Source organism: Myiozetetes cayanensis, unplaced genomic scaffold, assembly GCF_022539395.1.
Source record: "Myiozetetes cayanensis isolate MyiCay16 unplaced genomic scaffold, myiCay2020 scf6-25, whole genome shotgun sequence".
NCBI lineage: Eukaryota > Metazoa > Chordata > Aves > Passeriformes > Tyrannidae > Myiozetetes > Myiozetetes cayanensis.
This window is the reverse complement of record NW_026087853.1, coordinates 39,452,475-39,465,910: the sequence shown is the minus strand read 5'-3', so window position 1 is coordinate 39,465,910 and position 13,436 is coordinate 39,452,475. Positions and strand designations below refer to the sequence as shown.

The window sequence follows — 13,436 nt, the reverse complement described above, 5'->3', positions numbered from 1 at the left end:
GTGTGATTTTCTGGTGTTGTTATAATTTTACTTAATAAAGGTAAAACTGTTGGTATGTCTTGCGTAATTATTGCACTGAAGTTGAACCACAGGTCATAGGAATAAACAGGTAGGAATAAACAGGAGGGCTGTGAAGATCAGAGGGCTGGAGCACGTCCTATGAGGACAGGCTGAGAGGGTTGGGGTGGTTCTTCCTGGAGAAGAGAAGACTGGGGAGACCATATTGTTGCCTTTCAGTATTTGAAGGGGACTTGTAAGAAGGCTGGGGGCAGACATTTTAGAGGGACCTGTAGCAACAGGACAAGGGAGGATGGCTTTAAACTGAAAGAGGATAGATTTAGATTACATATTAGGGAGAAATTCTTTACTGTGAGGATGGTGAGACACTGGAGCAGGTTGCTCAGAGAAGCTGTGGCTGCCCCGTCACTGGAAATATTCAAGACCAGATTGAATGGGGTTTTGAGCAGTCTGGTCTAATGGAAGGTGTTCCTGCCTATGGCAGTGGGATTGGAACTAGATGATCTTTAAGTCCCTTTCAGCCCAAGTTATTCTATGGTTCAATGCATAAAGGAAAATTTGACTAAATTAAAGGTCACATTTTTTGTGAAAACAGAAGGAGAGCCATTGCTTGATAGGTGTAGTAGTGTCAGCTGGGAATAGTTTTTTGGCTTGATGCTAATCAAAAAGTAGGAGTGGGTCTCTTCTTCAATTTAAGAAGTGATAAGATGTGAGGAAATGCCTTCAAGTTGCACCAGAAGAGCTTTAGACTGGATATTAGGAAAAATTTCCTCACTGAAAGAGTTACCAGACACTGGAAGAAGTTGCCCAGGAAAGTGGCTAAGTCTCTATTGCTGGAAGGTGTGTAAAAGACACGTAGCTGTGGCACTTAAGGATGTAGTTTATTGGTGGACTTGGCAATGCTAAGTTTATGGTTGGACTTGATGATTTTAAAGGTTGTTTCCAGCCTAAATTATTCTGTGATTTAGTGGTGGACTTGACAGTGCTAGATTTACATTGGACTCGATGATCGTAAAGGTCATTTGCAGCCTAAATGATCCTCTGATTTTAACTTTGTTGGTGTCCTGGAAGAAAACCCATCAAATTGGACTATGTATGTCAACAACATAAAGTCTGGGCAAGTTGCAAGTAATGAAAAGAGGTGAGTCAGTGGTGGAGTTGGGATTGAATATGTGCTGAGTGAGACAACAGGGAGTTGTGTGAAAGCCTGAAAGCAGTCATCTAGTCTCAGAGCAGGTGGGAGGGCTGACGGGATGCTTGGTGGCCTGCGAGCTGTCACGGGAGTGAGGGCTCTTACAGCAGCACAGTGGCTCACCAAAAACAGAACCCCAGCTGGGCACAGTGGGCAGAAAGTAAATGCATTACTTGGACACAAACATGGATATCCTGAGCAGGGCCAGGGAGGGTGTTATCTTGGTGCAAGGTGCTGCTCCTGCCAGCACAGGAGTGCTGTGGCCAGTGCTGCACAGGAATGTTGCTGATAAGTTGGAGGGAGTTCAGGGGGGACCATGAGAAGGGAAGGCTGCAAAATGTGCCATACAGTAAAATGTGAAACTTCGTATGTAAAGTAAACACTGGGTTTCTTCCCTTTATTTTTTTCTTTGTTTGGAAGTATACTGTAATTTACCTGAAGTTCACTGAAGGAAGCACGGTGACCTGCCTTGGCAGAAGGTCAGACTGTGTCATCACAGGGTTTCTCTTGCTCTATAAGTCTCCATGAAGCAAGAGTGGGAAAGGAAAAGCTATTTTATCTTCAGAGACAGATGTCTGTAACTCTTCCTACTGAAGCCTTGGGGGATGTGGGTGTTTTAACTCCAGGTGTCCTGTCTTCCAGGCTTCCAAAACGGAAGCAGTTGGTTGTTCTGACTGAGAGCATCTGCCCTGCAGCCAACATCCATCTTTCCTGTGCCAGTGTAGGCCCCACAGCTAACCAGCTCTGGGGCACCTGTCTCTTCTTGTCTTTTAACATTTTCCCTCTCCCCACGGTTTTTCCTTCTTCAGCTATTTTACTGCAGACATTCCAGAAAAGACTTTCTTCTCCTTTGGATGCACCTCCTGGTGCATAGGTGCAGAACTGGAGAGCTTTCCTCTTGCTCCAGAGAGCACAGACAAGGGACTCAGCCTGCCAAAATTATAAGCCCCTCTTTGCCCTTAGTATCTCTTTCCTTCTGAATGGTGGTGGTAATTCTAAAAGAAAAAGTGTTTTGTTTTTGGCATCCTGTAGAGGCTTAAAAGTGCATGTGTTTGCCTGTATCTAGTTGTTGTTATGCTGAGGCTTTGCTTTCAGACCACTGTATGAATATTAAGTAATACTCCTTGATACAGGCTTGATAAATGTCTTTCAGGATGCACACTGATGTGTGAGAAGTGAGACTGGAAAAACTATTCATTTGTTCCCTGGTGCAAAGGGGAACCATAAATGTTGGGAATAACCTTCTTGCAGTAAATTGAGCAGAAAGGCAGATCAGACTTCCATGATGTTTAGCCCCATACAAGGATGTGTGGAAGAAAAAAATTCCTGTTTTCAGGGTTTTGCGACCTTAGAACTTGAATTTAGGAATGCCCTGAGCCGAGTCACGATGGGGATGGGCGCTTCCACCAGCCCCCCCGACAGAAGGAGTCTGATCAGCTGCTGAGGCCCTTCCATCAGCACTGCAGGTAGGCAGCATAACAAAGCATGTCATCCAGCAGTGGACATGGAAAGGGGAATCCCGGGGGACTTTGTGGGGGAGCAGTGTGAAATATGTCTGATCTGGTATGGTACGTGAGAGCAGCCAGTTCATGTACCTTGGAGGAAGTCTTAAGATGAATGCAATGAAGAGATGAGCAGCACTCAGCTTTATTCCTCTTCTCAAGTTGGGATGCTCTTAAGCTTAGTGGCCCTTCCAAAAATCTAAATTAAACCCATTCCAAATTATCATCACTTGACACATCTGTATTTTCTCTTCAGCACCACCCCATGATGGGAGGAGGAAGAGGGAAGAGTTATCGTTTTGGAGCTTGCTGTCCTTAGACATCGAGTGACTGTTGATTCTGTGATTCTGTGATTCTGTGAAGTGACTCCTGGCTCTTGTGTTGAGCAGAGGGAGAGGCATTTTCAGTACAGCAGACTTGCATGCCAGAGGGGTGGCTCAGTTATGGACCTTGCAAAGGACAGGAAGATTGAGAGCATAATTTGTGCAGTCTTGGTGGAGTCCTGAAGGGCACTGTAGGCACTTACCTGTTTGTTAGAGGTGTCCAGAGCACATGGAAAGCTCCATCTGCAGGGGTGTAGTGCACTGCACTCTGTTCCCAGATAGAAACTGGCATATATTATGTCTGTAGACAGATCCTGTTTCAGTGCCACAATCTATATTCCTTTCTTGTCCTTCTGTCCCCAAAGACCTGCTCTGAGGTAGTGGTGCTCCATGTTCCCATAGCATATCACACCCATCAGTCTTAAATTCCATATGCAACATTTTTAATGGGCACTGTGAAGCATACTTCAGATTCTCAATGCCTCAGGTTTCTCTGTGGTGTTTCACGCAGTTCATCTGACCTAGAGCTGAACTGCTCTTCCCTCCCCAGCCCGGGAAGGCTTTTCCACCTACATGCACGTGTAGGTGCTCCAGTGTGTGATGGTGGCTCTTGGTGCCAGGAGGGAGCCTGCTCTGCTGGCTGTATCCTGGCCTGGGGGAGGAAGATTGTGATTTCCTGGTGCTCATACTTCTCCTCCCTTCCTTCATTCTCTTTCAGAACATGAGTGAGAACTTGAAGGACTGTTTGATCCAGACGCAGGCTTCCTTAGGTGAGATGGTGACAATAAAAACAGAGGCCTGCTCTCCGTGCCGGGACCAGGAGTATGGACAGCCTTGGTACGTGGCTGAGCTTCAGACTGATGTACTCTAGCCCTTTCTCTCCACCTACCCCCCAGCTGGTTTGGGGCAATATACTTGAACTTCTTGAAGTTATTAAAGCTCTCCCTTGTGAGGTCTACCTTGGGGTGTTTGACAAGGGTGGTCACCTACTAGTGCACTACTCTATATGAAGCCACTACCTGCTATAGGCTTTAGCCTTAAGCCATCTCAGGTACCAGCTTTTGGCAGGTTGAATGACAGGTTGAATTATTTCTCTGCTGCAGTTGTAGGACTAAAGGAGTTTGTCAGGCCCCATTGCCTCAGCTCCTCTCTGTGTGCAGTCCCAACGTCTTGGTAGGTTAACATCATTCTGTTGTTCCCTCCTCAGCTCTGGAAGGCCTGACCCACAGTCCATGGAGATGGAGCCCAAGAAACTGAAAGGGAAACGGGATTTAATCATGACCAAGAGCTTTCAGCAAGTGGATTTCTGGTGTAAGTATCTTGTGACTGAGGGAAAAGCACTGCTGCTGCTTGTACAGACTTGGGTCTGTCGCTGTTGGTGCCCTACTGGTTTGGGCCTGGAAGCAGGGGGAAAAGAAGCCATGGACAAATTTAAATGCCCTCCTGAAAAGACTGGCACATTTGAAAAGGAAGCTGTTGCACAAAGTCAGCTTGTCCATGAAGGGATTATGCAGAGGTAGGGAAATAGGTGGAAAGTAAGCTGGAAACATGATAACACACATTGGAAAACCCCAAGAGTCTGCAAAACCCAAAGACTTGAATTCACAAGCTGCAAAGGGAGCATTGTGCAAATGACAACTCTTTCCCCTGTATTCTGGAAAAGAAAACTGGTGCCACTTATGCATACGTACAAAAAAGGCAGATCTGTGTCCCTGTCTGGACACCAGGAAAGTGCCTGGGGATGCTGTTTCTCTCCCAAGCACAGAATAAAGGCTATATGATGAGGGTATTTGTGTTGAGGGATGTTTGTTTTAGCTCCCCCTTTGGCGTGTGGGGAATCAAATCTTGGTTGGAGGACTTAGCTGCTAACCAGGGATGTACAGGAGCCCCCAGCCTCTGTCTCTGCGGGCAGTGACGGGCCTTTTCCCCATGCATGCAGCCATCAGTGGCAAATTTGTGTAGAGCATCAGGGTTTATGCAAGTGCATGTGTTGGTTAGGCAGGTGTGGGTTGGGGCAGAGCCCTTGCTGAGAGACATGGAGAAACAAGGGAGCAGCCAGTGAAGTGACTGTGTGTGTGGAGGCTGGGTATTGGGGAGGGGGCTCAGCTGGGCAGAGGGGAGGACAGGGAGCTGGCCTGAGTGCTGTGCATCCTGTGTGCTGCGTGAGCCGCACAGGCATCATGTGTGCCCAGCCTAACCCTGGTTCCCTTTGCATCTGCAGTCTGCGAGTCCTGCCAGGAGTACTTTGTGGATGAGTGTCCGAACCATGGCCCCCCAGTGTTTGTGTCTGACACACCGGTGCCCGTTGGCATTCCTGACCGGGCAGCGCTGACCATCCCGCCTGGAATGGAGGTGGTTAAAGAGCCCAGTGGGGAGAACGATGTGCGCTGTATGAATGAGGTGATCCCCAAAGGTCACATCTTCGGGCCGTACGAGGGGCAGATCTCTAGCCAGGACAGGTCTGCAGGATTCTTCTCGTGGCTGGTGAGTGACAAGTTTCCCCAACTAAGCAACACCTCAGCGATGCAGCTCAGAGCTGGGGGAGTCATAGGCTTGTGATGCCAAACCTTAGCCATCTTCCCCCTTCTCTGAAGGTCTTCTGCTGACCCACATGGGCACTACACAACCATCAACCTACCAGAAATATTAGCAGCTTAAGGGTATAGATATGTGAAAGGACACCAGGTGCCATGACACCTGAGTTCAGTTCACAGTTGTAGGAAGCAGAACTTGCTTCTGCTCTCTCTCTTGCCAAGAACCATGTTCTTCCATCCTCACTCAGTCTCTAAGTGTCCTCTAGTACCTTTCCCTGCTCTGGTCATCATTTTGACAATAGAGGAAGGGTTCTATCTACAGATTGCAGAGCTCTCTAATGGGCCTACAGCACGCCCTCCCAGATTGCCTGAGCTGAGGAGGTGGCCAAGAGGGCAAAAAAGAGATCCAGTCCATCAGGAACTGATTTACGTGCAGTCTCCAGCACCAAACTCTGTATTTTTTTCCCCTCATACCTCTTAGTTCAGAGTAGCCTTCACACGCAGGTTCAGGTCAGCAGCCTGTGGTACCAGGAGAGCTGAGATTCATGACATAGAGTTTCACATCATCACTTGGAACTCAAGCAGCAATCTGAGATTCGTATACCTTCTTCTGCCTGGACCAGCTGGTTGACATGCTGCATCTGTTCTCTTGTTCTGTAGATTGTTGATAAGAACAACCGCTACAAATCCATTGATGGGACAGATGAAACCAAAGCAAACTGGATGAGGTGAGTCCAGTTCTCTTCTGCCTTCCCTTTTGGGGCTCTGTCTTCAAGAGAGAGGCCATCAAACACTCCTTGTTGTTTTGTGTGTCAGAAAAACAAACCAAAATACCACCACCCATTTTGTAAACTCTGTGCTAGTGCTCTTTCAGTATTTATTTTAATGAGTATCCTTTGGTGTCAGATTCAATGAAAAGGTCTAAAACAAGCCATAGATGTGTACATGGAGGGATGGCTGTTTCCTGGAATGAGGATGAATGATAAAGATGATCCTATTTATCCACTCTTAAAAATGCTGACAGGTCTCACTCCATTTTTTTTTTTAATGTTATGTTCAAATATTTGCAAAATGCTTTGCATTGTCCCCAAGATAACATTTGATTCGGTTTGGGTTTTTTTGTCCCTTCCCCTTTGACAGACACTGAAAGAAGTGCTTTTTTTGTTTTCCTTCTGGGCTTCACTTGAAACAGCTGTCTGTGATGGCTGTCATTTGGCAGTGTGAGCTGTCGTGTGCGAGGAGAGTGAGCAGCAGCAGTGCTGATAGCAGACCTGATGCGTGTGCTTGTGCTCCCTCTGCCGGCCCTGCGCCTCGGCAGGGCAGGGAGTCCGTACTGAACCAGGAGCGGGGCTGGCTCTGGTTTGGGAACTGCAGCAGGAAGGGAAAGTGTGTAACCATGATGCATTGTTTCAAGTACTGGCATATATCTGTAAAATGTAGGTCACTGAGGCCTCATACATGTGGTATGTCACCAGAACAGGGCATTGCTCTATACTGAGGCCTGTCCCACATTCCGACCAATCCTGTTTTCAGGGGTGAATCTTGGAAGCAGTTATTGTCAAGAAGGCATTTCCTAGAGAGCAAAGCAGTGTGGAATTACCTGGTTTGTTGGCCCAGATGTCTAGGATTTTCAGCTGTCACTCACTGAGGGAATAAATAGTGTAAAGTACAGGTAGATGCAAGATTGACCTAAATGGTCATATGTGGTTGCACTGCTTTTGCTCCATTTGAGTCTTCACATGGATAGCAGCTGTTCTGTCATTTGTGTTCTATAAGTTCAGCAAAGGATTTAATTTTTCTGCATGACAGTGAAGCTGGGGCAAAACAGTCTTGAAAAGCAAAAATTCTATGATCTCTTTATCCTACTGCCATGAACATATGCTTGATGTCTGGATTTAAATGGGCACTACTTGTGGTCCTAGCACCGAAAAGCAGAATATTCTTGCCTAAACTTGTATTTGCCATGATTCAGTCTCCAGATGAGTGTGGTCTGGGCTGTTCTATACAGCCTTGAAAGGCAAGGAGGTTGTGGCTTTGCAGAAGGGGTACGTTTGCAACTCTTCTGGAAAAGGGTGTACCAAAGGACCTATACTGGTGTAACTGATGTTTCTGATTTTACTCTTGAAAATTCCTTCCAACAGTAATGTTATGTAGAGTCTGACTGACAGTTCAAGTGGCAATAGAGGTCCTTGAAAAGCCTTGATTTTGTTTGTTAGCACCTTTCAAACTGAGGTGTGCTTGATATCCTATGCCAGAACATCACCTGACACTGAGATTGCTCACAGAAACCATACTTTCAGGACGCTGTAGACAGCGCTCTTTTTGTTTTTCAGATGGTGCTCTTTGCTATCACTCACAGATGGAGTGCTTTGCAAAGTAGATCTACTCACCTTCTGAGTAGGTGGGTATGGCATGGGGAGGGCAGTTTGTGCTGATGCTTCTCTCTTCTTGTAGATCTCTGGCTATTGTTTTTGTTGTTTGAATACCACATCTGAGCCCATTTTCATTTTCCCACAGAGGACAATATGTACACTGCAGCACTTGCTGGTTTAATTTCAATTGACTGTTTATCCAGGGCAGTGGATGACAGGGAGGAAGAAGTATGAAGCATAGCAGGTGGCATGACAATGGTAGCATCCTCGTGCCCTTTCTCTCATCCATCAGTCAGCCGATGTGAACTCCTGATGCTGGGAGCATGTTCTCCTAAGCTGGCTGCTGGCAGAAGAATAATGCACCCTTCATCTCTGTTCAGAGTAAAGTGCTGTTGTTTGCAATACTTTATAAAACTACATGGCTTTGACTTGTGCAAACATCTTCCTCTGTTTTTATTTTTCTGGGTGCTGATTATCATGGATTGCAGCAAACCCCAAATGAAATTAATGCTTTCTTGGACACAAACTGTAAATTGCTGCTGATGGGAGTTCTTCAAGCTTCTGAGGGGTGGCAGAGAACCATCTGTTTTCCTGATTGCTTCTGAGGAAATTCTGTTATTTAGTTATTGGTGTCCTCTAGAAATAGTGGATTTGAGCAAAAAATGAAAGTAATTCAGAAAGTCCAGGAAACATCGCTCTATGTGTCACTTGGCCCAGACTGAGATGCAGGATAGGAAATACTGCAAACTGGTGGTCCCTAACTGAACTGTTGTAGTGCAGTGCCTCATGTTTGGGGTTTCCAGGCTAGTTTAGGCATTTATAGTCTGTATCCCTTCTTACGTGTGAGTACCTGAGTACTTAGGCTTTTGGCACAGCTCAGAATCATCCTTTCTCATGTGAAAAGTCTGGCACAAGACTTCCTCACTTCTTTTTCCTTTGCCTTCCTTTCTGCCACCTTTTCTCTCCAAGCATAGTAGCAAAGAGGTCATGGGGAGCCAGACTGTTCTGTAAATCGTCCTGTATCCTTATAGTGGAGATGTCTGTGATTTTATCTTCATACAATAATAGAACTTGAAAGGGAGCTCTGGTCGAGTGCTCCGGCAGCCTGCTTAAAGTAGGACCAACTTAGATCAGTAGATCTTTTAAGTACTAAGCTGCTGTTTCAACTTTACAGGACCTTTTAAAAATAAACATTAAAAAAAAGTCAGGGTTACTGTGACTGCCCATGTGTTCAGGGTGAGTAAAAGTCACCAGTCTGTGAATGTCATTTTGTTGAACTTCATAAACTGATTTCTGTTACCTCGCAGCAAGTGGAACAAACGTTCTTATCCATTACAGAGTCAAATTTATGGAGAGCAAAAGGATCCTAAAGTACTGTGATCCCTGTAAAAAACCCTAAACTACTGCAAAGCCCTTGGAAAAGCTATATGCTTGTTTCTTAGAGGCCAAAAAAGTGGAGTTGGCTGATATCTTTGTGGGGTGATCATTTAGTACCCACTGTTCATGTAGTTTACAATGTCATGTGTTTTTAAAGAAATAGCTGTAATGTTTCGGACCTCAGATTGACCTGGACTGAGGTGTGAATTCACAGCCTCACCGCTGGGACGACTCTAGAGCTTGCTGAGACACCACATGGCACCCCAGAGAAGTACTTGCAAATATTGGTGACTGTCTCTAGGGACATACTGCATGCTAGAGGAAATGCATGAGGGGAAACAGATCTCTCTGCTAGTAATACTGTCTGCATTTTTATAAGGCGGAGGTAAATGTGCCTGCTAGGAACCTAACATTAATTGAATTTGTGATTAAAACTGGCCAGAGCTCATTACTCTCTGTGTGGCAGGTTTGCGATTGGAATAGATAAGTTCTCTTAGATGCTGGAGCAAATGAATGGAAACTCTGAAATCTGAATATCTAGGCCTACCACAGGCTGTCCTAAGTGCATTTGTTGGGATACCCTGTCTGGGAAGAGCAAAAAGGCCTCTAATTCCCCATCAGTGCAGTTTTGCTAGTGACAGCAGCCGTGAATTCAACAAGAAGAGGTCGTGTCAAGTTGCCTTACCCTGCAGCTCTGGGGAGACTCCTGTTCTGCCAGCTCATTCCTACCCAGGAGAACTTTGCAAAATATTTACTTCTTTCCGCCAGAGCAGCTTGTTTCCACCACATGGAGGCACTGGTGATACTGTGCAGTCATGGATACCTGCTGAGAATATACACGAAGCGCAGTTTTGCTGAATGTGATAAAAATGAAACAGTGAATATTCCCTTGCTCTGTGTTCCGAGAAGCCTTTTCCCTCCTTCCAGTGTTCAGCTGGGAGAACTCTTTTTTTCCTTTTAATTTGGTGAGGGTTTTTTGTTGGGTTTTTTTGAGGTCAGTGTAGCAAGTGCTTTGCTGGCTTTCCATCTTTCATTGCCATCTTCTCTAAACTCTCATTCTTTCCCTCTATAAAAGAAGCTCCACCAAAACAGTGTCTCAAACATGCATTTACATCTGTTCCAGTGAAATGCATCTGTGCACTTATGTCCTAGCTCTCCCTGTATGTGGCTTGGATTTGAGCAGCTTTTCCTACTGGATTTCCAGCTTTAACCAAGCTTGTGACACTTGCCCTGATGGAGAGCAGCAGCGTCAGTGAGATTGATTAAACATCAGTGTTAACAGCACTAAGGAGAAAATAGAACGGCAACTGACAAGGGTCAGTGCCTCTCTGTAGGTTTTTCTTAGTCTTAGCACCTTTCAGACGAGTGCATCCCAAACCACTTATCTTGTACTGGGCCACGGCAGTGCTGAGAGGCACCTATCACTGAGGAGGCACCAGCAGGGCCATCACAAATGCAGGGCCTTTGCTCATACCAAATTTTCAGAAAGTACTATCGAGTGGGTTTTCCACCTGCACAGAGGGCAGTTGGCCAAGATCTTATGATTAAATGTATTTCTTCAAAAGAGGAGGGTCTGAGCTATCCCAGCCAGAGTTTATTCCCCTAACATTGCAGTGATACTAACAATAGATCCCAAATTAAATGAAATCAAAGGTTCTGTCTACTAGTAGTAGCATCTTTGGTTTAATTTAATTTGGGGCCATGTGCAGAAAGAAACTGAACACACTGAGAAACCAGTAGGTTTTCCTGCCTGTGGTGTCACTTCAGAGATACAGTTGATGGGTGTCCTAACCATTAAGATATCTTACTTCTTGTATGTGGCCTCTGATCTCCTCTGTGCTGTGCTGCATACATACACACAGATGTCCATTGCCCAGGCTGCAGGTTATTCCTCTGTCCTTAATTCCACCTTGTTTATGTGCAAAACTGCATGTTCAGTCAGTCTGTTTTCTCCTTCCCTATTAAGTAGATCTGCTGCCTTCTTTTCTTTCCCTGATAAAAAAACATAGTTAGGATTAATGTTTTGTTTATTTTTAAAGTTTCCTTTGACTGTGGCTGGAAAAATTAACACACACTCCCTTTGGACAAAACTGCTTGTTCTCAGGATGGCTGCCTGTTCTTCTCAATGGGCTGAGGCTATGAGTTGTTTGTTTGAAGCACCAGAAACTGGGTGCAGACTCCTGTCAGTGGCAGTGATGGAAAGCCTAGCCAGGAAAAACAAGTGGGTGGCCTCATTCCTTTTGAGAACAATGGGAAACGGCATCCATTTCTGGGTGAAACAAGAGCTTGCTGTGAAGCAGACAAATGCTGGATGTGCAGTACCATAAAGCTGAAAAAAAGACCTTTCCTCAGGGATAGTGAGTTGCAGAAATTGCCTAAGTCTAGTCAAAATCTCCCTACTCTAAAAAAAAATCCAATTTGATACAGCCTCTGCATGACATCCCGCAAGTTGTAACAGAAGGGGTGTTGTAAAAGTTTCCACTGTGTGTTGTGCCAGGCAGAACAATACGATATGTTTCAGGCCTCTAAATTTCCTCAAAATTTTGAGCACTGTCACCTTAGAAGCTAATTCACCTTGCGAGTGATTGTGAGTTCACACACTTTTTTCTGTGTACAAACTGTGGCAAGTGATAAGAGGCTGAACTGAAATTCTCATATGTAAGTCAGGGCATCAGACGAAGTGTAAAATTTCATTTTACCTTTAAAGCTGAGAAGGCTCCTTCACACTAGTGTTGCTTGGTGTTTTCTTTCTTAAGCTTGAAAATTGCCTCTTAAAAACAAAACGGCTGGTGCGATTGAGGAAAACTGAGAGGTTGTTGCGGGTGGGGGGAGCTGGATCCCACCAAACTCCTCTGCCCCAGTGCTGCACTGGCCAAGTGGTTGGATGCAGGGGGCTGCTTTGCGCTGATTTCCTTTACCCAATTATGCTTTGTGGGATGTTCAACCCAAGGAACATGTCTGAACGAAAGAGGAAGCCTAAGTTTTCCAAGGAAGAACTGGACATTTTGGTCACTGAGGTGACCCGAAATGAAGCCATGCTGTTTGGGAGGGAGACAATGCGTCTATCCCATGCGGACAGGGACAAGATCTGGGAAGGCATAGCCAGGCAGATCACATCAGTCAGCCAGGTCCCCAGATCTGTAAAAGACATTAAACACAGATGGGACGACATGAAGAGAAGGACCAAGGACAAACTGGCATTCATGCAGAGGTCCCTCTCCAGCCCCGTCAGCATGGGGCGGCCCTCGGCCATCATCCTGACAGCCCATGAGAGAGCCATCGAGTCGACACTGCATTCATCCCACCAGATGCACGGCTTCCAGACAGCGGATCTGGACGTGGTTGACAGCCCGTCAACAAGCTGTAAGTATCATTGCCTTAACACCTCTTTGTCTTATGCTTGGATACCTCAGTTTGACACCATAAGAGCGTTGTGTGTTGTGTGAGATGCTGGGTTGTCTGTCAAGACAGGTCCTCCTGCTGTGATTGGTTTCTTGACAGCCTATTCTGGTGGTTGTGGGGTGTTGAAATGTGTTGTTTCCAAGTTAAGATCATCTTCTTTATCTGTTTATCTAGTTCTTTTCCATATTATCTTCTAAGGGTAGAGGATGGATTATGAGTCTGACCTAATCCTACAAGTGAGGGAGTTGAAGTGCAGCTACCTCCAGTCTGTGGAAAAAATGCTTGTAAAAGATTAGGCGATCTTTACCGTGATAAAACAGCAGTGTTATCAAGCTGAGGATCATCTGCCAGTCACTAATGAATCACTTCCAAGAGGGCTGTTGGGGGTCTCAGTAATCACTGGTGTTCATTGCTCTGAGGCTGCGCCACTTATGATTTCTCTGTAGTGGTCTGAAGGATCAGCATAAATGCTATGAAAAAGGTAGACGATAATGACTGCTTCTACACTGTTTTTAAAGGAACTGCTGGCCCTGCTTTTGAAGTTATCTTCTTCCACCGCAATTCTTAGACACCTTCCAGTGCTAAACCACAAGCTGCTTTTGCAGGTTCTTCCCATAGCTGTGTACACGCAGGTTTTCTTCGTAGAGGTGCAGCTTCTTGTTCTGTGAGCTTTTAGGCATACAAAGGAGAGAAAGGGGATAACTTCTTGGGAAGTG

General features: G+C 45.6%; 1 protein-coding gene across 5 annotated transcripts in view; it reads left to right on the top strand.

Annotated features, from left to right (window-relative positions):
* PRDM11 (PR/SET domain 11) overlaps positions 1-13,436 on the top strand; it is a 49,400-nt gene that overhangs the window by 14,066 nt on the left and 21,898 nt on the right. For 3 of the 5 annotated variants that reach the window (XM_050336382.1, XM_050336384.1, XM_050336381.1), the window contains exons 2-5: positions 3,754-3,872; positions 4,243-4,346; positions 5,257-5,519; positions 6,230-6,297. In XM_050336382.1, the coding sequence (XP_050192339.1) occupies positions 3,757-3,872; positions 4,243-4,346; positions 5,257-5,519; positions 6,230-6,297 (551 nt within the window). In that variant the 5' untranslated portion in view covers positions 3,754-3,756. Of the gene's footprint in view, positions 1-1,955; positions 2,677-3,753; positions 3,873-4,242; positions 4,347-5,256; positions 5,520-6,229; positions 6,298-12,268; positions 12,682-13,436 lie in introns of those variants that run through there. The other 2 variants (XM_050336386.1, XM_050336383.1) reach the window with 2 other exon arrangements.